Source organism: Mustelus asterias, chromosome 20, assembly GCF_964213995.1.
Source record: "Mustelus asterias chromosome 20, sMusAst1.hap1.1, whole genome shotgun sequence".
Lineage (NCBI taxonomy): Eukaryota > Metazoa > Chordata > Chondrichthyes > Carcharhiniformes > Triakidae > Mustelus > Mustelus asterias.
This window is the reverse complement of record NC_135820.1, coordinates 73,178,275-73,205,138: the sequence shown is the minus strand read 5'-3', so window position 1 is coordinate 73,205,138 and position 26,864 is coordinate 73,178,275. Positions and strand designations below refer to the sequence as shown.

Sequence of the window (26,864 nt, the reverse complement as noted above, 5' to 3'; positions counted from 1 at the left end):
TTATTTAATCTCTCCGGTCTTCCAGCCTATTTATCTTCCCTTTCTCCAGCCGTTCCGTCTTTGCTTAAATCCTGTTACATCTCAAATTTTTCCCAGCCCTGTTGAAACGGCAACAGACCCGACACGTTAAGCCTTCCCCCCGCGCCCCCCCCCCCCCCCCCCGCCCCCCCACTGAGGCTGCTCGACCAGCTTTTTCTGCTCTTATTCCGGGTTACCAGCACTTGCCTTTGTAAACAGGATTTACCTGGCTGTGTGCCAAACCGTAACAGTTTAAAAGGCACGTTGGATTTCCAGTGTTGGCGTTTTCTTCTGAACATTGATTAAAGCACTTTGGGAATCGTAGGAATTGTTTGATGCCCTGTGCTTCTCCCATAATGAGAGTTTCTAAATAAAAATCTATGTCTTTTTAGTGTACCCTATACAACAGATATACATTACCCCCACATACCCAAAGCGAAGGGCAAATCAACCTTGCTTAACGAAAGAAGTTAGAGATTGCATTAGATCAAAGGAAATGGCTTATGAGGGGGACGTGACGGCCAAGTGGCATTGTCACTAGACTATTAATCCAAAAACTCAGCTAAGGTTCTGGGGACCCGGGTTCGAATCCCGCCACGGCAGATGGTGGAATTTGAATTCAATAAAAAAAATCTGGAATTAAGAATCTACTAATGACCATGAAACAATTGTCGATTGTCGCAAAAATTCCATCTGGTTCACTAATGTCCTTTACGGAAGGAAATCTGCCGTCCTTACCCGGTCTGGCCTACATGTGACTCCAGAGCCGCAGCAATGTGGTTGACTCTCGACTGCCTTCTGAACAAGGACAACTAGGGATGGGCAATAAATGCTGATGTGGAGATGCCGGCGTTGGACTGGGGTAAACACAGTAAGAAGTTTAACAACACCAGGTTAAAGTCCAACAGGTTTATTTGGTAGCAAAAGCCACACAAGCTGGCCAGCCAGTGATGCCCATGTCCCATGAATGATTTAAAAAAATAAGGATGCCAGAAAAAGTGGTAGGCCTGAGGATTGGAAGCAAAGGAGAACCAAGAAACTGATTCAGAAAGGGAAATGAGAACATCAATGCAAACTGGTAGGAACTTTAAAAAATTTTTCATGGGATGTGGACATTGCTGGCTGAGGCAACATTTATTGCCCATCCCTAATTGCCTTGAACTGAATGGCTTGCTAGCCCATTTCAGAGGGCAGCTGAGAGTCAGCTGTGGCTCTGGAGTCACATGTAGGCCAGACCGGGTAAGGACGGCAGATTTCCTTCCCTAAAGGACATTAGTGAACCAGATGGGTTTTTACAAAATCGACAATGGCTTCATGGTCAAAATTAGACTTTTAATTCCAGACTTTAAATTAAATTCAAGTTTCACCACCTGCTATGTGGGATTCGAACCTGGGTCCCCTGGGTCTCTGGATTACTGGCCCAGCAACAATACCACTATGCCACTGCAGAAGTCAAAGGTTATTTAGATATGTGAAAAGGAAAAGATTAGCAAGGACAAATGTTGGCCCATTACTGGTGGGAACTGGAGAATTTATATTGAAGAGCAGGAAAATGGTGGATGAACTAAACGTTGCTACAACTTTCTACAATTTATACAAATGACCTGGATTACTTTGCATCTGTCTTTGCAACAGAAGATACAGAAAATCTCCCAGAAATACTCAGCTATCAAGGATCTGGTGAAACTGAGGAACTTACAAACATTAGTATTAATAAAAAGGTAGAACTTGAAAAGTTAAATTGTTAGAAGGATAAATTCCCTGGACCAGATGAGCTTTGTCTCAATTTTGATTTGATTTGATTTATTATTGTCACATGTGTTTGTATACAGTGAAAAGTATTGTTTATTACCCGCTATACAGACAAAACATACCGTTCACAGAGAAGGAAAGGAGAGAGTGCAGAATGTCGTGTTACAGTCATAGCTAGGGTGTAGAGAAAGATCAACTTAGTGCGAGGTAGGTCCATTCAAAAGTCTGATGGCAGCAGGGAGTGTTGAATGCAGTGTTTATTTTAGTTTAGTTCATTTATTAATGTCACAAGTAGGCTTACATTAACACTGCAATGAAGTTACTGTGAAAATCCCTTAGTCGCCACACTCCAGCACCTGTTCGGGTACACTGAGGGAGAATTTAGTGCAACGTGAGTGCGGTGGCACAGTAATTTGCACTGCTGCCTCACAGCACCAGGGACCTGGGTTTGATTCCAGCCTTGGGTCACTGTCTGTGTAGATTCTGCACATTCTCCCCGTGTCTGCGTGGGTTTCCTCTAGGCACTCCGTTTCCTCCCACGCTCCAAAGATGCGTGGGTTAGATTGATTGGCTATGCTAAATTGTCCCTTAGTGTCCCAAGATGGGACAAATATGTGGGGTTACGGGGCCTTGCGTAAGATGTGATGTCAGACTGTTGGTGCAGACTCGATGGGCTGAATGGCCTCCTCCTGCACTGTGGGAATGGTATGAAAAGCTAGCATGCAGGTGCAGCAAGCAATTGATAAGGCAAGTTGCATGTTGGTCTTCACTGTGAGGGGATTTTCACTCCATCTGACGAAGGGGCAGCGCTCCGAAAGCTTATGGCATTTGCTACCAAATAAACCTGTTGGACTTTAACCTGGTGTTGTGAGACTTCTTACAGGGGATTTGAGTACAGGGGTAAGGATATCTTGCTGTAGCTGTATAGAGATTTGGTAAGACCTCACCTGGAGTATTGTGCACAGTTTTAATTCTCTTATCCGAGGAAGGATTGCAACGGAGATTCACCAGATTAATCCCTGGGATGGCGGGGTTGTCTTATGAGGAGAGATTGAAGAGACTGGGTTTGTAGTCCTGGAGGCCTGAAGAATGAGGGATGACTTCATTGAAACTTAGAAAATTCTTGGGGATTAATGAACCTACCCCTTATTCTGAGATTCAGACTGAGATGTGGAGGAATTTCTTCACTCAGAGGGTGGTGAATTTTTGGAATTCTCTGCCCCAGGGGGCTGCGGTAGATCAATCACTGAGCATGTCCAAGAAAGAAATCAATAGATATCTGGAGACCAATGGCATCAAAGGATGTGGGGATAGAACAGGAAGGTGGAATTGAGCTGGATGATCAGTCATGAATGTAAACCTATTTGTGACTAATAAATAAAGTTTAAGATTAAATTGAATGGTGGAGCAGGCTCAATGGGCTGAATGGCCTACTCCTAGTTACAGGAAGGATGTAACTAAGATTGAAAGAGTGCAGAGAAGGTTCACAAGGATGTTGCCGGGACTTGAGAAGCTGAGTTACAGAGAGAGATTGAATAGGTTGGGACTTTATTCCCTGGAGCGTAGAAGGTTGAGGGGAGATTTTATAGAGGTGTATAAGATTTTGATGGGTATAGATAGAGTGAATGCAAGCAGGCTTTTTCCGCTGAGGCTAGGGGAGAAAAAAACCAGAGGGCATGGGTTAAGGGTGAAAGGAGAAAAGTTTAAAGGGAATATTAGGGGGGGCTTCTTCACGCAGAGAGTGGTGGGAGTGTGGAATGAGCTGCCGGATAAAGTAGTAAATGCGGGGTCACTTTTAACATTTAAGAAAAACTTGGACGGGTTCATGGATGAGAGGGGTGTGGAGGGATATGGTCCAAGTGCAGGTCAGTGGGACTAGGCATAAAATGGTTCGGCACAGACAAGAAGGGCCAAAAGGCCTGTTTCTGAGCTGTAATTTTCTATGGTTCTATGGTTCCTGTTCCTATGTACCCACCTTTGCCTGCCCACTCACCTCCCCGCCCAAACATTGAATAATGAGTGAAGCTGATATTGGTGTTGACAGGTTTTATTAATTATCCCCTTTGGAGGAATGGTATGTAAGAGTCAAGACTCTGTCATTGTAATTAAAACAGCCTGCACCCTTACAATCCTCAGATATAATCAACCGATTGCTTACTTGATCAGAACTTGAGCATTGTTGAAAAGAGAGACATGTTACTGAAGTTTCTGTTCGTCCTCTCAACCCGACAAATGCAAGAATGTCAAATTTCAAACAACTGTTGTGATTGTGTTTGTTCTGATGAGTGGAAGAGGTAAAGCTTTGGTAGCATGTTCCATCGGGATATCGATGCTCCTCCATTGGCCTTTTGCAGGTCCCTGATTTTAATTGCTTCACCATTGGTGGCTGGAACTTTGGCTGCCTCGCCTTAAAGGTCTGGAATTTGCTCCCTAAACATCTCCATCTCTCTCTCCTCCTTAAACCCTTCTCTTCGGCCCAGCTTGATGCGACTCAGTGTCAACTTTTCTCTGCGAAACATCCCATGACAATTCAACTGGCTGGCAGGTCCAGAGAGATGGCAGGACTCTGCCCCGGTGAGGGGTGGAAGTCTCACACTGGCCTGTTACAGCCTGCCTCCCCTGCAACATGTGATGGCTACAGGGCAAGCTGATGTTGAGTGGGGGGATGGGGCGGGGGGGGGGGGGGGGGGGGGGGGGGTGGGGAGATGAGCGGAAAGGAGCGAGTTATCTGCACCCCTCTCCCTAAACTCTCTCCCCCATGTTAAAAGGCACTATAGAAATGCAGGTTGTTGTTGATGTGTGGTGATACATCCGATCCCTCTCCCTCCACCCAGGGATCACTCAATAATCAACTGGAGCTTGTCTTTTCACACATTTCATCGAATCACAGACTGGGATTTGACCGGCCTGCCCACCATGGGAATCGGAGCGGGCGAGGGGCGGGGCATTGGGAGGCCCGTTGACCTTAGGCGGGATTTTACGGTTTCGGAACGAGCGAGGCCGAAAATCCCACCCATGGAATCTCTACAGTGCAGAAAGAGGCCATTCGGCCCATCGAGCCTGCACAATCCCATGAGGGCCCTATCCCCGTAACCGCCAGTTTTACCCTGCTAGCCCCCCTGACACTCAGGGGCAATTGAGCATGGCAAACCTAACCGCACATCTTTAAGTTGGTGGTACATCTCCCTGAGTGTTATTCCATTGTGACCCACTAACAGAAAAGAGCAGGGTTAAACCTCAGCTGTATCTGACGTTGGGCCCAACAAAGCTGGTGACTCACCTCCGGAAACTGTGTGTTACCTTAGAGTCGGATGAGCAAGAGAGCAAGAAACACAGTTGGATTTCAGGAGATAATCAAAATATTCCGCATTTTTATTACTGGCCTGCAGAAATACTTTTCCACGAATCTTACAATGACTGCTACATTCACGTCACGGGGATCTCAGCTGTTTCTGTTAAGCCCTGGCTACTTTGGGCACCACACACACACAGAACATCGGGATTTTTTCCTCAGCCAGTTTGTAGATGTAGATCTTGCGTTTGCATCTCATTGTTCTCCTCAGCACCAGAACATTTGTGTGATAGGGTACACTCATTACACTGTTGTCCATTCGCCCATCAGGCCCGAAACAACCCTTGTGCAGGCAGTATGCTTCCATTAGCTGCCTTGGGTAGCGCGCCTTATCTTCATTTACTCTGCAGATTGAAAAGGGACTAAGAATTAGGACAAGGTCAAGTTATACCTTCGATAGTGACCCACCCAGGCATGAAGAAGTCTAGAATTTAATGTCTTTTGGAGATGGAAGGATATTCGAAGTTTTTAAAGCTTATTTATTAGTGTCACAAGTTGGCTTACATTAACACTGTTATGAAGTTACTGTGAAAATCCCCTCGTCGCCACACTCCGGCACCTGTTTGGGTACACTGAGGGAGAATTTAGCATGGCCAATGCACCCTAACCAGCACATCTTTCGGACTGTGGGAGGAAACCGGAGCACCCGGAGGAAACCCACGCAGACACAGGGGAGAACGCACAGTCACCTGAAGCAGGAATTGAACCTGGGTCCACGGTGTTGTGAGGCAGCAGTGCTAACCACTGTGCCACCGTGAAGAATAGAATCGTGTAGAACAGAAGGAGGCCATTCAGTCTATGCGTGTGCCCACGATAAGGTACGCTTAGAGTCATAGAGGTTTACAGCATGTAAACAGGCCTTTCGGCCCAACATGCCACCCAGTTTTTACCACTAAGTTAGTCCCAATTGCCCGCATTTGGCCCATATCCCTCTATACCCATCTAACTGTCTAAGTGCTTTTTAAAAGACAAAATTGTACCCGCCTATACTACTACCTCTGACAGCTCGTTCTAGACACTCACCACCTTCTGTGTGAAAAAGGACACTTTTGTGTCTATCTCCTCTCACCTTAAACCTATGCCCTCTAGCTTTAGACTCCCCTACCTTTGGGAAAAGGTGTTGACTTATCTACCTTAGAGGTAGATACAGATAAACTGTTTCCTTAGGTGGGGAACAACCAGTTCAAGAGAGCACAACCTTAAAATTAGCGATAGCCCGTTCAGCGGCAAAATTGGGAAACATTATCACCCAAAGTGTGACGGAAATCCCGTGCTCTCTTTCCCAAAAAGACTGCGGTGCTGGGTCAATTGGAGATTGTAAGATCGAGGCTGACAGTGAGGGGTATCAAGGAATGAAGACAGGCAAATGGAGTTGAGGTACAGGTCAGCTATTAAAGAGATTAAGAGTAGAATGGGATTGAGGGGCCGAATGGCATCTGGCTGTTCCTCTGCAACAGTTGGATGGTTTTGTTTTCTTGTCCTTGCCCAATCCAAAGGCCAATTATAATAGCTCCATCACTGCCTCCTGGAATGCTAAACAAACACCAGCCCTACAGGTTTCTGTGAGCAACAGGCACCTTTATCAGTCACCCATTAGCTATTTTCACAACTTGAAGTACAAATTACACAATAAACAACAATGAAGCAACGAGGTTTCCACATCGCGTTGTCTAAAATGGAGAGAAACTGGGATGAGCAGAGAAATTTCGGGGTCCGAATTTAGAAATCACAGCAAGTTGACAGAATGGTGGGTTATAGAATCCTACAGTGCAGAAGGAGGCCATTTGGCCCATCAAGTCTGCACCAATCACAATACCACCAAGACCCCATCCACATAACCCCATGCATTTACCCTAGCTAGTCTCCCTGACACGAAGAGGCAATTTAGCATGGCCTACACTCCTGTTCCTATGGGCGGAATTTTCCTGCCACAGGAATAGTAGCGGGGTGGGACACAGACCATGCAAAGGTTCGTTGACCTCGGGTGGGATTTTCTGGTCTTGGGGTGAGTGCGGCTGGAAAATCCCGTCCTAGATGTCCGCACAGTTTTTAAAGGAGAGTCCCTCTAAGAGTTATTGGCATGATACTGGAGGTCTACACTGGAAGAGTGGGGGTCGGTTTAGCTGAGTTGGCTGGACAGCTGATTCGTGATGCCAACAATTCCCATATTGGCTGCGGTTATTCGTGACGGCCCCACCTTCTCAACCTTGCCCTCTGCCTGAGGTGTGGAGATCCTCAGGTTAAACCACCAGCAGTTAGCTCTCCCCCTTCAATGGGCAGAGCAGCCTATAGTCACCTGGGACTATGGTGACATGACCTTTAACTTACTCAAGAGCACATACCACCTGCAGCATGACACAGCTTGTGATAACTCTAATTTGGGCTTTACTTGCCTGAAGAATCAATGTTGTAACAGCAGAAATTCCAGATAAACCTGACTGGGCTGAGCTTTGGTATTGTGTTTATTCCACAAATAAATCAAGCCATTAAACTTTGCCACTAAAACGTGACACAACACATATACAGATCAGCCACTTCCCCACAACTCTCCCCACATTTAGCTTCAGTGCTCTGACTCTACGAAGGGCGTGGAGAGGCCATTCAGCCCATTGTGCATGTGTCAGCTCTATTCCATTAGACCCATACCACCTACTCATAGAATCATAGAATTTTGGAATCATAGAATCCTACAGTGCAGAAGGAGGCCGTTCAGCCCATCGAGTCTGCACCGACCACAATCCCATCCAGGCCCTATCCCCATAAACCCATGCATTTATCCCTAGCTAGTTCACCTGACACTAAGGGGCTATTAAGGATGGCCAATCCACCTAAGCCGCACATCTTTGGACTGTGGGAGGAAATCGGAGCACCCGGAAGAAACCCACGCAGACACGGGGAGAAGTGCAAACTCCCCACAGACAGTGACCCAAAAAAGGAATCGAACCCGGGTTCCTGGCGCTGTGAGGCAGCAGTGCTAACCACTGTGCCATCATGCCACCCTCATTCCTCATAACCCCACTATTGTTCCCCCCATTTATCCAATTCTCTTTTCTGTGCATCATGGTGGCACAGTGGTTAGCACTGCTGCCTCACAGCGCCAGGGAACCGGGTTCGATTCCCGGCTTGGGTCACTGTCTGTGTAGAGTTTGCACGTTCTTCCCATGTCTGCATGGGTTTCCTCCGGGTGCTCCAGTTTCCTCCCACAGTCTAAAGATGTGCAGGTTAGGTGGATTGGCCATGCTAAATTGCCCCTTCGTGTTAGAGGGACTAGCAGGGTAGATACGAGGGGTTACGGCCTTCTTCTATACTTAAGGGGTTCTATGACCCTATCAGGAGCAACATGAACCAGGTCGCAGCAACTCACGTGAAAATATTCTCATCACTCCTCTGGTTCCTTTGCCAATGATCTTAAAACCGAAGTCCTCCAAACGCCCTCCCAATGGAGATAGTTCCTCCTTCTTTACTCCATCGATACCTCTTACTATTACAAACTATTAAAACTCAGCTTTACCCTCTTGGAGTAACTGGTTGTACAGAATGAGGCCATTCAGCCATTGGCTCCATGGCAGCTCTTCATGCAACAATCCGGTCAGCCCCATTCGCCCGCTTGCCTTTATCGGTAACACTACATTCTGCACTCTCTGCTTTCCTTCTCTATGAACGGTATGCTTTGTCAGTACTGTATAGCGCGCAACAAACAATACTTTTCACTGTATGTTAATACATGTGACAATAATAAGTCAAATCAAATCAAATCAGGGGTGGTGGAGGCAGATACGATAGGGGTGTTTAAGGGGCTTTTAGATAAGCACATGAATATGCGAGGAATAGAGGGAGACAGAGCAAGGGCAGGCAGAAGGGATTAGTTTAATTTGGCGTCATGTTCGGCAGAACATGGTGGGCCGAAGGGCCTGTTCCTGTGTTGTATTGTTCCATGTTCTCTGCCCTTGTCCTACAGGGTGATTCCCTTCAAGGGCCCGTCCAATTTGTTTTTGAAATCATGCATCGTCTCTGCTTCCACCACCCCTGTGGGCCGATAGATCCAGGTCATTAGCACCCACTGTGTGAAAGGTTCCCCTTCATATTGCTCCTCCCACCCCCATCGACACTCCCTTGCACACGCCCCCCCACCCCCCTCACCACCCACCACTACTCTTGTCGAAAACCTTCAATCTGTGTCCCCCTCCGTTCTCATACCATCAGCTCATAGGAACAGTTTTGCTCCTCGACCTTATTCAAAACCGTAATAATCTTATAAACATCAATCAAATCTCCTTTGCTCAGAGGGAAACAACCTCAATTTTTTTTTCAAACATACATAACCTTGAAACGAAAATTCTCTTATCCCTGGAACCATTCTGGTAAATCTCCTCTGCACCCTCTCAAGGACCCCCACATCCTGTAAAGATGCGATGACCAGAACTGAACACAATACTCTAGTTGTGAGCTAAGTAGGCTTTATAAAGGTTCAGTCTAACTTCCCTGCTACTTTTGTACTCAATGTGGGGTGTGGGGGGCGGGTGTGGGGAGTTTTCCAGTCCTGCCCGCCGCGGGAATAGTAGTGGGCGGGGGAGCTGGACATGCAAAGATCTGTTGACCTCGGGTGGGATTTTCTGGTTTCTTAGAATCTTAGAATCCCTACAGCACAGAAAGAGGCCATTCGGCCCATCGAGTCTGCACCGACCACAATCCCACCCAGGCCCTACCCCCATATCCCCATAGATTTACCTACTAATCCCTCTAACCCAGGACACTAAGGGCAATTTTAGCATGGCCAATCAACCTAACCTGCACATCTTTGGGCCGTGGGAGGAAACCGGAGCACCCGGAGGAAACCCACGCAGACACGAGGAGAATGTGCAAACTCCACACAGACAGTGACCCAAGCCTGGAATCGAACCCAGGGCCCTGGAGCTGTGAAGCAGCAGTGCTAACCACTGTGCTACCGTGCCGCCCGGTTTCGGGGCGAATGTGGCTGGAAAACCCCGCCCAATATCTCTATTTATAAACCTAATGAAAATAATCCCAGCTTCTATAGTCCCTCCACATTACTGACACTAAAAAACAGCATTTGTCCCATATTCTTTATTCTTTCCTGCCTCATACTGATTCATCACAGACAGCAACTAACCATTATTCCTCAGTCACATGACAGCCTGGATGGTGAGAATTAGACAACCCACAGCGGCTCAAATCAGTACCGGAACGCTAGCTGACCCCTGACCTCCTGCTATGACTCACTGGCTGGCGCTCCTGTCTCCAAAGTCAGAAGGCCACGGGTTGAAGTCCCACTCCAGAGATCGGAGTGAGTAATCCATGTCGACACTCCCATACTGATCAAGCTGCCTTTCGGATAAGGTCTTAGACCGAGGTCCCGGCTACCCTCTCAGTTGAATCCAAAAGACCCCATGGCCACTATTACACAGAAAAGCAGGGGGAGTTTCTCCCCCTATAGAATCATAGAAAAGATACAGCACAGAAGGAGGCCATTCAGCCCATCTTGTCCATGCCAGGCTGAGGACAGCCTGGTGCCCTTTCCAATCCCACCTTCCTGTACCCAGCCCATAGCCCTGTAGCTTACAGCACTTAAGGTGCAGATCCAGGTACTTTATAAAAAAAGAGTTTGGGGCCTCTCCACCACCAACTTGGGCAGTGAATTCCAAACACCCACCACCCTCTGCGTAGAAAGGTTCTCCCTCATGCCCCCTCTACACCTAGAACATAGAACATTACAGCGCAGTACAGGCCCTTCGGCCCTCGATGTTGCGCCGACCAGTGGTACCAATCTAAAGCCCCTCTAATCTACATTATTCCAATATCATCCATATGTTTATCCAATAACCACTTGAATGCTCTCAACGTTGACGAGTCCACCACTGCTGCAGGCAGGGCATTCCACGCCCTTACTACTCTCTGAGTAAAGAACCTACCTCTAACATCTGTCCTATATCTCTCACCCTTCAATTTAAAGCTATGTCCCCTCGTGCTAGCCAACACCATCCGAGGAAAAAGGCTCTCACTATCCACCCTATCTAATCCTCTGATCATCTTGTATGCCTCTATTAAGTCACCTCTTAACCTCCTTCTCTCTAACGAAAACAACCTCAAGCCCCTCAGCCTTTCCTCATACGATTTTCCCACCTGCAGCCATTTATCTTGAATCTATGTCCCCTGGTTCTAGAATTCTTCACCAAGAGAAACAATTTTATCCTGTCCATTCTATCTCTTCCCCTCATAATTTCATACACCTCTATATCTTTAGCTAACATTAATCCCTCCATCAACAGTTAAAGCAGATTAGCAGCTCATGTATTGCATTGTTCTGTGTGGGAGCTTGCTGAGCTCAAGCCAGATCTCTCCATTACAACAGTGACTGCATTCCACTGGGATTCACAAAGTGCTTTACAGCCAGTGAACTAGTTGAGGTGGTTTTGAAAAGCGCAAAGAAACATCATCCTGTAAATTAATTTCCTCGCCTTCTTTCAACAACGGAAACCAATAATTAGAATGGCATGCAGTCAGAAATGAAAGCGTTCTTACATATACACCTTCTGCATTGTATTGTCGGCACCAGGTACAATTTGTCAAGAATTCAGGCAATGGGAGGGCAACAGCGAGAAATGCGTTAACTACGCACTGCAGAATTTGGGCTTCCACTGCAGGCCCATTTCTATTCTTGTAAAAGGCAAGACAGGGCAGGAAAGATATTAACGCAGGAGGAAATGAAACACTACAACCTGCTTACCAATGGTTCCATGTGCAATCTCATTAATGGATCGTACACTTGGCGATGAGCACTGCTGCCTCACCGCACCAGGGACCCGGGTTCAAGTCCCGGCTCGGGTCACTGTCTGTGTGGAGTCTGCATGTTTTCCCCGTGTCTGCATTGGTTTCCTCCGGGTGCTCCAGTTTCCTCCCACAGTCTGAAAGATGTGCCGGTTAGGTGCTAAATTCTCCCTCAGTGTCCCCAAACAGGTGCCGGAGTGTGGCAACTAGGGGATTTTCACAGTAACTTCATTGCAGTGTTAATGTAAGCCTACTTGTGACACTAATAGATAAACTTTAAACTTGGGTTTAATGAGCAATGAGAAAAGATAAAAGGGCAGCACGGTGGCATGGTGGTTAGCACTGCTGCCTCACAGCACCAGGGACCCGGGTTTAATTCTGGCCGCAGGTGACTGTGTGGAGTTTGCACGTTCTCCCTGTATCTAGAACATAGAACAATACAGCACAGAACAGGCCCTTCAGCCCACGATGTTGTACCGAGCTTCATCTGAAACCAAGATCAAGCTATCCCACTCCCTATCATCCTGGTGTGCTCCATGTGCCTATCCAATAACTGCTTAAATGTTCCTAAAGTGTCTAACTCCACTATCACTGCAGGCAGTCCATTCCACACCCCAACCACTCTCTGCGTAAAGAACCTACCTCTGATATCCTTCCTATATCTCCCACCATGAACCCTATAGTTATACCCCCATGTAATAGCTCCATCCACCCAAGGAAATAGTCTTTGAACATTCACTCTATCTATCCCCTTCATCATTTTATAAACCTCTCTTAAGTCTCCCCTCAGCCTCTTCCGCTCCAGAGAGAACAGCCCTAGCTCCCTCGACCTTTCCTCGTAAGACCTACCCTCCAAACCAGGCAGAATCCTGGTAAATCTCCTCTGCACTCTTTCCAGCGCTTCCACATCCTTCTTACAGTGAGGTGACCAGAACTGCACACAATATTCCAAATGTGGTCTCACCAAGGTCCTGTACAGTTGCAGCATAACCCCACGGTTGCAGCATAACCCCACGGGATCTGCATGGGATTCCTCCGGTTTCCTCCCACAGTCCAAAGATCATAGAATCCCTACAGTGCAGAAGGAGGCCATTCAGCCCATCAAGCCAGCACCGACAACAACCCCACCCAGACCCTATCTCCATAACCTTACGTATTTACTCTGCTAATCCCTCTGACACTAAGGGGCAATTTAGCATGGTCAATGCACCCAACCTGCATATCTTTGGACTGTGTGATTGAGAAAGGAAAAGTAGATAGATATTGAAGCAGATAATGACAGAAGGCTGCGCAGAGAGAGCAGGGAGATTAATCTCGTCACTGCCAACTCTTGACATGATGGGTCAAATAGCCTCTTTCTGTAGGGTGACTACTATAGGATACATAAACTGGAATCTATTCAGAAAATAATTCTCACCTCCTCCTGTCGTCACTTAGATACGTTTAACACAATGGTTCTGCCCAAAGGGAGCTGTGAACAATCTGTGTTATACCAGAATGTGTGTAAACTGTGTTATGTGGGAAGATTCTCCTTGACTACTGAAAAGCAAGGACTCTTCCTCAGGTACAGGTTCAGGCATTCCAACACCCGCCTGCAATTGCATGCCATGTGGTGCGAGACCAGACGCTCTTACTGGCAGGTTATTGCAAGAAGCTCAGAATCTTCCAGCATGGGAGGCCATTCAGTCCAACATGCCCGTGCTAAGTCTTTAAAAGAGCTTTCCAATTGGTTCCACTCCCCCTGCTCTTTCCTCATAGCCCTGAAATTGTCCCCTTTTCAGTTCCATAGTCCTTTCAGTCACAGCGTTCCAGATCATAAACAACCCATTATATTTTTAAAACCCCCTCTAGCTGTTATGGGACAATTATCTTTTTTTTAAATGGAGCAGTGCAGTCCATTCATAGATTATTACATCAGTAAGGAAGCCCATTTGGCCCTTTTGCCTATGCAAGCCCCCTGAAAGTGCTAACTTTATAGGGCAGTTATCATGTAAAGCTTTTTCTTCACCTGTACTTATACATTCCCTTTTTAGAAGCTATTCTAGACTAAAGTCTCTCCCCCTGGTATCAACTCAGTAAACCTGCTGTGAACCCTGGCCTCGCCTTATCCCACATTCACACTTGGAACACTGGTAAATCATTGAATCATAGAATCGTAGGGTGGCATGGTGGCATAGTGGTTAGCACTGCTGCCTCATAGCGCCAGGGACCCGAATTCGATTCCCGGCTTGGGTCACTATCTGTGTGGAGTTTGCATGTCCTCCCCGTGTCTGCGTGGGTTTCCTCCGGGTGCTCCGGTTTCCTCTCACAGTCCAAAGATGTGCGGGTTAGGTGGATTGGCCATGCTAAATTGTCCATTAGTGCCAGGGGGACTAGCTAGGGTAAATGCATGGGGTTATGGGGATACGGCTTGGGTGGGATTGTGGTCAGTGCAGACTCGATGGGCCGAATGGCCTCCTTCTGCACTGTAGGGATTCTATGATTGTATTTTGCAGGAGGGATCCCTGGATGGTGATCAAAGGGGAACTGAGGCCAACTGCACCATTTCCCAAATGGCCAATCCCTGATATTAGCTGCTTCAGTTCAGCGCAGGGATTGGCCTGGGGACCTTTCTGTTCTTTATGATTCCATATGGTCATATGGAGAATAGTAGCATTGCGGTTATTGTACTGGACAAGTAGTCCAGAGATCTGGAATGTACACAAGTTTAAATCTCACCATAGCATCTGACGAATTTAAATTAAATTAGTTAACCAAACTGCTAGTATCAATAAGGGTGACCATTGGTAATGGCTTTATTATTAGAAACCTAAAAAGTTCAACAATATTCTTTAGGGGAGGAAATCTATTACTCTTATCCTGATTGGTCTGTATGGGACTCCAGACTCAACGCAGAGAGGCTGGCTGTTAACTGCCCTCTAGGTTTTAAGTTTCAGTTTATTTTTTATTAGTGTCACAAGTAGGCTTATATTAACACTGCAATGAAGTTACTGTGAAAATCCCCTAGTCCCCTAGCATGGACAATGCACCCAACCAACACGTCTTTCGGACTGTGGGAGGAAAGCGGAGCACCCGGAGGAAACCCACGCAGACACGGAGAGAATGTGCAGACTTCATACAGACAATGACCCAAGCTGGGAATTGAACCCAGGTCCCTGGCGCTGTGAGGCAGCAGTGCTAACCATGGTGCTAAAATGGGTTCTCAAGAAGGCGACTCACCAACACCTTCTTAAGGGCAGTTGGAGATGGTCACTAAAGGCCAATCTTGCCAATGATGCCCACATCTTATAAATTAATAAACTGTACCAACTCCCAACAGTTTCTCTATTAGGAAAGAAGCAAGAAAGAATTTGCATCAAATGCAAGGCTGAGGTCAGTTTTATAACCAGGTGCTACTTTATACTTGCCTATAAGACCATGGAGATGTGCTCCTTTCCCCAATCTGAGACGTGTGCATGTGAGAGGTGTTGAATGCTCTCCCGGGTTTTAGATGCTTTGCGCTGATCATTGCCGCAGTCGGCACCCGATAGTCCAACTCGTTTGACAGCTGCTTGTCGGACGGTTCAGCACATCGCCTCTGGGCTCCATTAGATGCATCAACTTTTGAGAGCAACACGAGACAGACAACCCATTTCACCTGGCCGAGGAGAGGAGAAAACAGAAAAGAAACTCCCATTAATGGTCTGCAGTGTCACCAATACCTCACAATGCTTTGAAAGGAGCACAAATCCCACAGGAATACATTGAAAGCATGCAACAAACAAAAAGGACATCAAGCCCATCTCTTCCCCAGATCCTGCACAATTTATTAAAGTTTATTTATTAGTTTCGCAAATAGTCTTACATTCACACTGCAATGAAGTTACTGTGAAAATCCCTCAGTCGCCACACTCCGGCGCCTGTTTGGGTAACACTGAGGGAGAATTTAGCATGTCCAATGCACCCAACCAGCACATCTTTCGGACTGTGAGAGGAAGTCGGAGCACCTGGAGGAAACCCACGCAGACACGGGGAAAATGTGCAGACTCCGCACAGACAGTGACCTAAGCCAGGAATCGAACCCAGGTTCCTGGCGCTGTGAGGCAGCAGTGCTAACCACTGTGCCACCATAGTTGGCTAGCCGCAGACAAGATCCACCCAAAGGAGAAGGTGAATAACCACATGAAAAACATCCAAGATGTTGAACCTGTGTGAAATCCTTCGCTAACCTCATGTGACCCAGGTTAAAGACATAACATTTGAGATCTATCATAGGCAAATTCACAGATGATGGCCTGAATTCTCCGACCGTTCACGCCAGCGGGATTTCCCGCCAGCATGGGGAGATGTCAATGGGAATTCCTAATGACAGAGGCGGGACCGGAGAATTCCACCACTGGCAAACAATACGCCAGCTCCCGCCCATGTCCGATATTTCCAAGTTGGTGTGCTCTGTAAAATATTCTACAAACGAATGAGGGTTAAGAACAAAGTTCAATCCCTCAGGTGCTTTCTCCACTGCCCCAGGCATCCTCCCAGGCTGTGTTCCCACTCATCTGTTTCTCCTCCATCATTCAACCTTCTCTGCTCTTGAGCCAATGATGTCACAAGGTCACATGCCTTCATTGATGACAGGCTCCAGTTCTCTCGCAATGGAGCGGCCCAATCAATTAGGCCTCAGTCTCCTCCTCACCTTCAAGTGGGGCAAATGAAAATCTCTCCTTCTTTCAATTCTCCCTCTGAGTGTCCCAGGTTTCTGTGACCAACTGTTCTCACCTTCAGTGGCTCAGTTCAGAGCAGCTCAGAACAAGGAGGCACGGTGGCACAGTGGGTTAGCACTGCTGCCTCACAGCGCCAGGGACCCCAGGTTCGATTTTCGGCTTGGGTCACCGTCTGTGTGGAGTTAGCACATTCTCCACGTGTCTGCGTGGGTTTTCTTCGGTTTCCTCCCACAGTCCAATGATGTGCAAGTTAGGTGGATTGGCCATGCTAAATTGCCCCTTAGTGTTAAGGGGACTAGCTAGGGTAAATGCATGGTGTTATAGGCATAGGGCCTGGGTGAGATTGTGGTCGGTGTGGATTCAATGGGCTAAATGGCCTCCGTCTGTGCTGTAGGATTCTATGATTCTCTTTGACATTTTGTCCTTGCTCCCATTTTGACTTCACATAACTGCTATAGTTCTGAGAATCATAGAATCCCTACAGTGCAGTAGGAGACCATTTGGCCCATCGAGCCCGCACCAACAACAATCCCACCCAGGCCGTATCCCGTAACCACTCCTCCCCCCCCAATCCCCCCCCCCCCCCCAATCCCCCCCCTCCCCCCCAATCCCCCCCCTCCCCCCCAATCCCCCCCACCACTCTCCCCATCATATTTACCTTGCTAATCCCCTTGACACTAAGGGGCAATCAAGCATGGCCAATCAACCTAATCCTTCACTGATCAAGCTTCCTCTAATGTAACCCTATTCAAAGAGGAGTTGTTTTGTGACTGACCAACAATCTTCCATCAAGTATACCATTAAAAACCCAGATGAACTGGTTGTCCACCATATTGCCCTCTGTCACATGTTCCTGATGGCTTTGCCTATACAACAGTCACTGCTCCCAAGTTAATTTTCCAGTGTGAAGCTATTTGCAATGAGAACATTCTTCCTTGTGGTATATCCCACCCTTGACAGCCATGCTTCCGATCACTCATTTCCCATTCTTTGGAATTCTTGTTCCAAATCCCTGTGTCCATCCAGCTCCTCCTTAAGGACTATTACGGATTTTGAATCTACCCTAGATCCCAGCTGTAATGATACTAATTGCCGCTATCTCTGGGGATGATAAGGTGAGATACCACCAATCTCTCGGGTAGAAGTAAACAATCCAATGGTACTATTTGAGGGGACAGATTTCCTGATCTCCTGACCAGAGGGCACAACCTCAGGCTAAAGGGACGATCATTTAAAACAGAGGTGAGGAGGAATTTCTTCAGCCAGAGAGTGGTGAACCTGTGGAACTCTTTGCCACAGAGGGCAGTGGAAACCAGATCATTGAGTGTCTTTAAAACAGAGATAGATAGGTTCTTGATTAATAAGGGGATCAGGGGTCATGGGGAAAAGGCAAAAGAATGGGGATGAGAAAAATATCAGCCATGATTGAATGGCGGAGAGACTCGATGGGCCGAGTGGCCTAATTCTGTTCCTATGTCTTATGATCTTGAGGTCTTGTGTCCAGGTCAATATTTAGCCATGAAAAATATCACTAAAATAGGTATGTGTGTTGGTGTCTGCATTACAAAATTGGCTGCAAAGTGCTTTGGGACAACCGGAGATCATGAAAAGAACTTATGTAATCGTACTTTTTGTGACAACATCAGGAACTGGCAGCAAGGTGGCACAGTGGTTAGCAATGCTGCCTCACAGCGCCAGGGACCCGGGTTCGATTCCAGCCTCGGGTGACTGTGCGGAGTTTGCACGTTCTCCCCACATCTGCATGCATTTCCTCCGGGTGCTCCGGTTTCCTCCCACACTCCAAAGAGGCGCAGGTTAGGTGGACCGGCTGTGCTAAATTGTCCCATCGTGTCCCAAGATGTGTAAGGAATGGTGGGGTAAATGCGTGGGGGTTACAGGGATAGGGTGGGAGGGAGTGTCTAGGTAAAATGCTCTATCAGAGAGTGGGTGCGGACTCAATGGGCTGAATGGCCTCCTTCCGCATTGTAGGGATTCTAACTCCCTATTAGATAGTCAGACATGCTGAACATTCATTCCACTGCTCTTGCAGCACAGTATGTGGCAGCGAGGACAGGCTGTGAAACAACACTATTCTTTACCTTCAGGCTAAGGCATCCATTAAAATGAGAGTTGGGCAGGAGGGAGTATTTCCAGTCCCCACCCTGGATTTTTTAATCTGACATTTAGATGCAGGTATATCTTGGCAAATTAGCCCGATTTGCACTACTAGCCTGGGTCCGGCCTTCCCCAGGTGTGACTCATGTAATCCACATTGTTGGTGATTCAAGACAGGTATTTCAGGTCCATCAGGGGTTGGGACTGCAGTGTACTTTTTCTTTAAAGTACATCTGTTCTTGGGACATGGCCAAAGTTCGCAATCCCAAGATGCCCTGAGGCGCATAAAGAGTCAACATCAACATCTGGGACTTCAGTCACGAGTAAGCCAAGCCAAGTAGATGGTTCTCTGCTGTGAACAACATTTGTGAGCAGTTAGGGTTTAATTTACAATAACCCCCCACTTTCTATTGTCATTTTCATTCAAGTATTTACCCACAAATAATCAGATTCAGTGCAACTCACAATGGGTGATGGAGGCATTTGAACTCAACTAGTGTACTGACTTGTGCAGGACCATAACCACAAGGCCATCATATCCTATCCCGTAGAGGAGACCAAGAATATAATCAGCCCCAGTAACTCTTAACCTGGAGCAGGGATAGAACCAAAATGTCCAAGTATTTCTTAAAAGGGTAATTAGTACTTATCTTTATCTGTACTGTAACACTGAGATATAAACATTTACTCCCTCCACCACCAACACTCAGTAGCAGCAGTGTGTACCATCTACAAGATGCACCTCAAGAACTCACCAACGCTCCTCAGACAGCATCTTCCAAACCTACAAACACTAGCATCCAGAAGGACAAGGGTAGTAGACACTTGGGAACACCACCACCTGGAGGTTCCCCACCAAGCCATTTACCATCCTGACTTGGAAATAGATTGCCATTCCTGCACTGACATTGGGTCAAAATTCTCTTTCTCTGACAGCACGCTGGATGTACCTACACCACATGGACTGCAACAGTTCAAGAAAATGGCTCACCACCACCTTCTCACAAGTTCATAAGATATAGGAGCAGAATTAGGCCATTCAGCCCATCGAGTCCAATACGCCATTCAATTATAGCTGCTGAGCTTCTCACCCCCATTTTCCTGCCTTCTCCCCATAACCCTTCAACCCATTACCAATTAAAAATCTGTCCAACTCCTCCTTAAATTTACTCACTGTCCCGGCATCCACCGCACTTTGGGGTAGTGAATTCCACAGATTCACAACCCTTTGGGAGAAGTAGTTTCTCCTCAACTCTGTTTTAAATTTGCTACCCCTTATCCTAAGACTATGACCTCTCGACTGAGAATGCCCCACCAGCGGAAGCATCCATTCCACGTCTACTTTATCCACACCTTTTTATCATCTTGTACGCCTCAATTTGATCTCCCCTCATTCTTCTAAATTCCAGAAAGTATCGGCCTAAACTGTTCAATCTCTCTCCATACAACAAACCCCTCATCTCTGGAATCAATCTAGTGAACCTCCTCTGAACTGCCTCCAATGCCTCCAACTGCCTCCAACATCTTTCCTCAAATAAAGGGACCAAAACTGTTCTCAAGGAGCAATGAGGGACAAGCAATGAACGCTGGCTTAGACAGCGACATCCACATCCCTGGAATGGATTTTTTTAAAAATCCAAACATGTTAAAACCAGGAATCAAATTGAGTTATTGCAGTCTGTGTAACCAATTAATAGTTCTACGTCGCTTGTCAAATCCAGCTGGCTGTCATGTTGCAATTGAACAAGAAAAAACATGTATTTCTGTTAACCTTTTTGTATTTTGAAGAGTGCTATTGACTGTTGCTGTGCTTTGCATTTACATCAATTCATTTTTTAGGGATTAAATATGGAAAACAGGTGAGCAAACCTTCCCAGAATGTTGTTGGTGCAGCCAAGGTGCAGCAGATCAGAATTGCATTATATGTAGGTTTTGCTGACATCACACTGATGGGAATGGGATGGGATGGACTGACGGGAGGGGAACAAAGAACAAAGAACAATACAGCACAGGAACAGGCCCTTCGGCCCTCCAAGCCCGTGCCGCTCCCTGGTCCAAACTAGACCATTCTTTTGTATCCCTCCATTCCCACTCCATTCATATGGCTGTCTAGATAAGTCTTAAACGTTCCCAGTGTGTCCGCCTCCACCACCTTGCCTGGCAGCGCATTCCAGGCCCCCACCACCCTCTGTGTAAAATATGTCCTTCTGATATCTGTGTTAAACCTCCCCCCCTTCACCTTGAACCTATGACCCCTCGTGAACGTCACCACCGACCTGGGGAAAAGCTTCCCACCATTCATCCTATCTATGCCTTTCATAATTTTATACACCTCTATTAAGTCTCCCCTCATCCTCCGTCTTTCCAGGGAGAACAACCCCAGTTTACCCAATCTCTCCTCATAACTAAGCCCCTCCATACTAGGCAACATCCTGGTAAACCTCCTCTGTACTCTCTCCAAAGCCTCCACGTCCTTCTGGTAGTGTGGCGACCAGAACTGGACGCAGTATTCCAAATGCGGCCGAACCAACGTTCTATACATCTGCAACATCAGACCCCAACTTTTATACTCTATGCCCCGTCCTATAAAGGCAAGCATGCCATATGCCTTCTTCACCACCTTCTCCACCTGTGACATCACCTTCAAGGATCTGTGGACTTGCACACCCAGGTCTCTCTGTGTATCTACACCCTTTATGGTTCTGCCATTTATCGTATAGCTCCTCCCTACATTATTTCTACCAAAATGCATCACTTCGCATTTATCAGGATTGAACTCCATCTGCCATTTCTTTGCCCAAATTTCCAGCCTATCTATATCCTTCTGTAGCTTCTGACAATGCTCCTCACTATCTGCAAGTCCTGCCAATTTTGTGTCGTCCGCAAACTTACTGATCACCCCAGTTACACCTTCTTCCAGATCGTTTATATAAATCACAAACAGCAGAGGTCCCAATACAGAGCCCTGCGGAACACCACTAGTCACAGGCCTCCAGCTGGAAAAAGACCCTTCCACTACCACCCTCTGTCTTCTGTGACCAAGCCAGTTCTCCACCCATCTAGCCACCTCCCCCTTTATCCCATGAGATCCAACCTTTTTCACCAGCCTACCATGAGGGACTTTGTCAAACGCTTTACTAAAGTCCATATAGACGACATCCACGGCCCTTCCCTCGTCAACCATTCTGGTCACTTCTTCAAAAGTATAGCTACTACTCCCTAACTCTGCAAATATGACACTTCCATCCTCCACACAACATTTTGACAGGTGGAGATAGAGTAGACAAAGAAATGCTGCTCCTGTTGGTTAATGGCACAAAGACTTGGGTTTTGGGGAAGTGATACAGGGAGAATGAGGGGAAGAACTCTTTAGGGCAGTGAGTGGCAACGACCTGGAACTCCGACCCCGAGGGTGGAGGGAGCAGACACGAGGGCTGGAATCTTACCTCCATTCACGCTGATGGGACTTTCCGGTCCCGCCTCAGTGAACGGAGATTTGGCTGGCCGCCAAATTCACCGTCCTCGCTGCAGCGGGAGTAGGGCACGAACGGCAGGTAATCGCGCCCGGTAAACGATTTCAAAACGGAAGTTGAATGGGCGCTTGGGGAAATAAAATTGCAGTGCTGTGGGGATACAGCAGGGGAATGGGAGTGACTGGGCTCCTCTACAGAGAGCCAGCACGGATTTGATAGACTGAACGGCCTCCTTCTGTGCAATAATGACACAGCGAGACTGGGTTTTTGCTGCCAAGGTGGGCAGCTCGAGTCTAGAAATTTCCTGACTTGCTGGACCCACTTCATGGTGTAGATATAGGTGCATAGGGTTTAATTTCAAAGTCTGCAGATGTTATGAAACATCGAAGCACCGTGAGGAGGATAGTGTGGAGCCTCAAGTAGACATAGACAAGTTAGTGGAATAGATGAATAGGTTGCGAATCAAGTTCAACACAGTGAAAGCTGCAGTGATTTATTCTGGTAGGAAGAACATGGACAGACTGAAATAAACTGTACACAGGGAGTGTAGGGACCTAGTTGGATGTGCGCCTGTGTCACTGAAAGTGGCAGAACAGGTAGAGAGAGTGGTTAATAAAAGCACAAAGACTTTATTAATAAGGGCACAGAGATTATGTTGAACTTGCATATTTGACTTATTATTGTCACATGTATGAGGAGACAGTGAAAAGTATTGTTTCTTGCACACTATACAGACAAAACATACCTTACATAGGAAGGAAAGAAGAGAGTTTAGAATGTAGTGTTATTGTCATAGCTAGGGTGTAGGGAAAGAACTTACCGGCACGGTGGCACAGTGATTCGTACTGCTGCCACACAGCGCCAGGGACCCAGGTTCATTTCCGGCCTTGGGTCACTGTCTACGTGGAGTTTGCACATTCTCCCCGTGTCTGCGGGGGTTTCCTCCGGGTGCTCCGATGTCCTCCCACACTCCAAATATGTGTGGGTCAGGTTGATTGGCCATGATAAATTGCCCTTAATGTCAGGGGGATTACGAGAGTAAATATGTGGGGTTACGGAGACAGGACAAGACTTGGGTGGGATTGTTGTCGGTGCAGGCTCGATGGGCCAAATGGCCTCCTTCTGCACTGTCGATTCAATGATTCGATGATTAATGTGAGGTGGGTCTGTTCAAAAGTCTGGTGGCATGCTAGTTCTCCCTCAGCTATAGAATGGAGTCCTGTTCCGGGTGACCCACTTTTACAGATGTAAAGACTTTGGAGAGAGGGCCTCTCTGGGCCTCAGGCTATGCCAGATGTTTCACAGGAAATTAGTTTGCAATGTAGGGAAAGGTGGCAGCATATTTGCACAGAGCAAGGTTCCACACACAGGCAATGCAATCAGATTCTTAGCAAAATACTTTGGGGTCACAGTCTGAGGATTCAGGGTAGACTATTTAGGACTGAGGTGAGGAGACATTTCTTCACCCAAAGAGTGATGAGCCTGTGGAATTCATTACCACAGGAAGGAGTTGATGCCAAAACATTGAATGTATTCAAGAGGGCTGCTGGATATAGCATTGGGGTGAATGGGATCAAAGGTTATGGGGAGAAAGCAGGATTAGGCTATTGAGTTGGACGATCAGCCATGATGGTGATGAATGGCGGAGCAGGCTCGAAGGGCCAAATAGTCTCCTGCTGCTCCTATCTTCCATGTTTCTATATTTTTACCGGTGTTAGTCAAGAATCTTTACTGGTGTTGGGTGAAAGTTCAGTGCTGGCCAGGGTGCCAGCCTCTGCTCTTTCTTCACGTCTAATTGAAAGGGCAGACAAGGCTTTAGATAAATGTTTCATTTTGAGATGGGGCCTCTGACCATGCAACGGCAAAGCTCAAAACAAAAACCCAGGTTAATTCAAGGGAAAAGAATAACTCTGGTTCCGGGGATGGAGAGAAATTTCTCCAAGCACTCAGAAGGCCACATTGACTGGGTGGTCCGATCCCCAACTCCCTTCTTTACAAGGTTACTTCAGCCACAGTGAGGAAATGGTCTCGTTACTTTTTGGTTCTGCGGCCTTAAGGGAACTTCACTCTGCTACAGAATGTTATAACATAGGATTGTCATCCAACCATCAGCGAATCAACTGATAATAAATCTCCTTCACTTAAGTCCAAGTATCTTATTGGCCCACAGGTAACCATTAAGTGTAAATTAATTAAAATGGTCACAAGGAGTTCAACCTTCACCCAAAATTTATCACCATCTCCCGCCCCACCCCACCCCGCAATGCTCCACTCACTTATCCTGCTACTTATACAATACACAAGTTCCCACTGAATGCCAAGCCTCTTGAAATGATACTCCCTGTACAAGCCCAGGCACACAGAGCACTTCCATGCCAAGCTCTCAAGACATTTTGGCAGGGAGATATTTCTGCTGATTTCAGTCTTTAGTTTAAAGTTTACTTATTGGTGTCACAAGTAGGTTTACATTAACACTGCAATGAAGTTACTGTGAAAATACCCTAGTCGCCACACTCTGGCACCTATTTGGGTACACTGAGGGAGAATTTAGCATGGCCAATGCACTTAACCAGCACGTTTTTTGGACTGTGGGAAGAAACCGGAGCAGCCGGAGGAAACCCACGCAGCAAACGTGCAGACTCCGCACAGACGGTGACCCAAGCCGGGAATCGAACCCGGGTCCTGGCGCTGTGAGGCAGCAGGGCTAACCACTGTGCCGCCTTGCTTTTGGAAGACACGTGAAACCAAGGCTCCCTCAGCTGGATGCAAGCGATTATACGGGCGTTCTTTTGTAGAGCAACAAGGGAGTTCCCCCCAGTGTCCTGGCCAATGTTTACTTACCAATCAACATCAAAAAGGAATTGTCTGGTCACTTATCTGATTGTGGGATCTTGCTGTGTGCAAACTGGCTGCTGTGTTTCCTTCATTACAACAGTGACTACACTCTGAAAGTACTTCATTGGCTGTAAATGAAGACATCTGAGAAATCTGATGTATATGAAAAGCACTGTATAAATGCAACTCTTTCTTATTGTTATGTCTTATTTCCAAATGATTTACATTTTAATAACATGTGTAGAAAGATCCCAAAGCTCTTTCAATGAACTACCCAAACTGCGACGACTGATATAATGTAGACAAACTCGGATGTCATTTTGCACACAGCAGGATCTCCACAAACACAATTAAATGAATGACTATTGTATTGAAGCACCTCGGAACACAACAGGTCCTATGCAGAAAATTGGAATGAAATGACCATTTCAAAATTTTTGGCATTGTTCTTTTATGAAAGGTTATCTAATATGATTGAGGACTGCCAGCAGGGACACAGAGAGCATCTACCCTTGTTCGAAGAGTTCCACGGTTCCTTCAACAGCCAAATAATCAGATTGATATGGCTTTAATATCACAATGTGGAGATGCCGGCGTTGGACTGGGGTAAGCACAGTAAGAAGTCTCACAACACCAGGTTAAAGTCCAACAGGTTTATTTGGTAGCAAATACCATGGTATACTCCCATGGTATTTGCTACTAAATAAACCTGTTGGACTTTAACCTGGTGTTGTGAGACTTCTTACTTTAATATCACAGCCAAAGGAGGTACCTCTGACAATGTGGCACTCCAGTGGTCAGCACTGCTGCCTCACAGCGCCAGGGACCCGGGTTCGATTCCCGGCTTGGGTCACTGTCTGTGTGAAGTCTGCACGTTCTCCCCGTGTCTGCGTGGGTTTCCTCCGGGTGCTCCGGTTTCCTCCCACAATCCGAAAGACGTGCGGACTAGGTGCATTGGCCGTGCTAAATTCTCCCTCAGTGTACCCGAACAGGCGCCGGAGTGTGGCGACTAGGGGATTTTCACAGTAACTTCACTGCAGTGTTAATGTAAGCCTACTTGTGACACTTTAAGAAATCTCTAACAGAGCCCTTCCTTCATTAGGCTGCGTACAGAATTCGCACAATTTTTTTTTAAAGTCTCTGAAATAAGCCGGCAGTAGTTAGAAACTCGTGTGAATAAACAGAAACTTTGCTCACTTTGTTTGAGGGACCTGCAGTCATGGAAACGGGGAACCATTTGGAGAAGTAAAATTCTCACGTTTATTGAAAAGTGCACTCATTGAACAGATGCCAGCAGCTTGCTGGAAGGGGATTTATCCCTTGTCCCTATTTTAACCCGAGAAGCGAACGCTAACGATAAGCAAGACCAGGGCGCAAAAACAAAAGGACATAGAAAGTAGCAGCACAGATGTTGAATGAGTTGATTGAAGTGAAGATAAGTTTGTAAAAGAAGCAACACACAGAGCAGAGGAGGAGGTTCAGGTTGAGTGTACACTGGGACATTCTACCCCTCAGCTCAATATCACTCCCAAGTTACCTTGAAATACATTCTTGTCCGTTTCAGTGGCAGGCTCCCTACTTCCGTATTTTCTCCCTTGGCTCTCCTTGCTGTGTGGATCCTTCCAGGTCTGGGGCAGTTTTAAAAGGCGATCCGACGCGGTTTCATTTGGTCTGGAAACTCCCACAATAAAGCAGAGGCAGGATCTGGAGCCCGACCAGCTAGACAAAGAGAGAGGGCGGGGGAATCAGACTGTACTCCATAAAAGGCAGTTCTGAAAGTTGTAGAAACTCCCTTGGAGCGAACATGACACCGCAATGACACACTGCACGTAC

The 26,864-nt window shown here is 46.9% G+C and overlaps 1 protein-coding gene across 1 annotated transcript; it reads right to left on the bottom strand.

The window, feature by feature from the left end:
• Positions 1-5,111: 5,111 nt before the first annotated feature.
• On the bottom strand, positions 5,112-26,864 carry LOC144508333 (interleukin-17A-like). Its single transcript, XM_078236168.1, has 3 exons — positions 26,569-26,864; positions 15,316-15,545; positions 5,112-5,466 (listed from the first exon to the last, which is right to left on the bottom strand). Exons 1-3 carry the CDS (start codon positions 26,578-26,580, stop codon positions 5,226-5,228), a joined length of 483 nt encoding a protein of 160 aa, XP_078092294.1. The 5' UTR covers positions 26,581-26,864; the 3' UTR covers positions 5,112-5,225.

What these genes read in the sequence shown, in the direction of transcription:
- LOC144508333 (XM_078236168.1), bottom strand. An exon ending in ACATCTCCATGGTCTTATAG is followed by an intron (nt 5,467 to 15,315) that starts GCAAGTATAAAG and finishes TTCAATCTGCAG; the next exon opens with AGTAAATGAAGATAAGGCGC.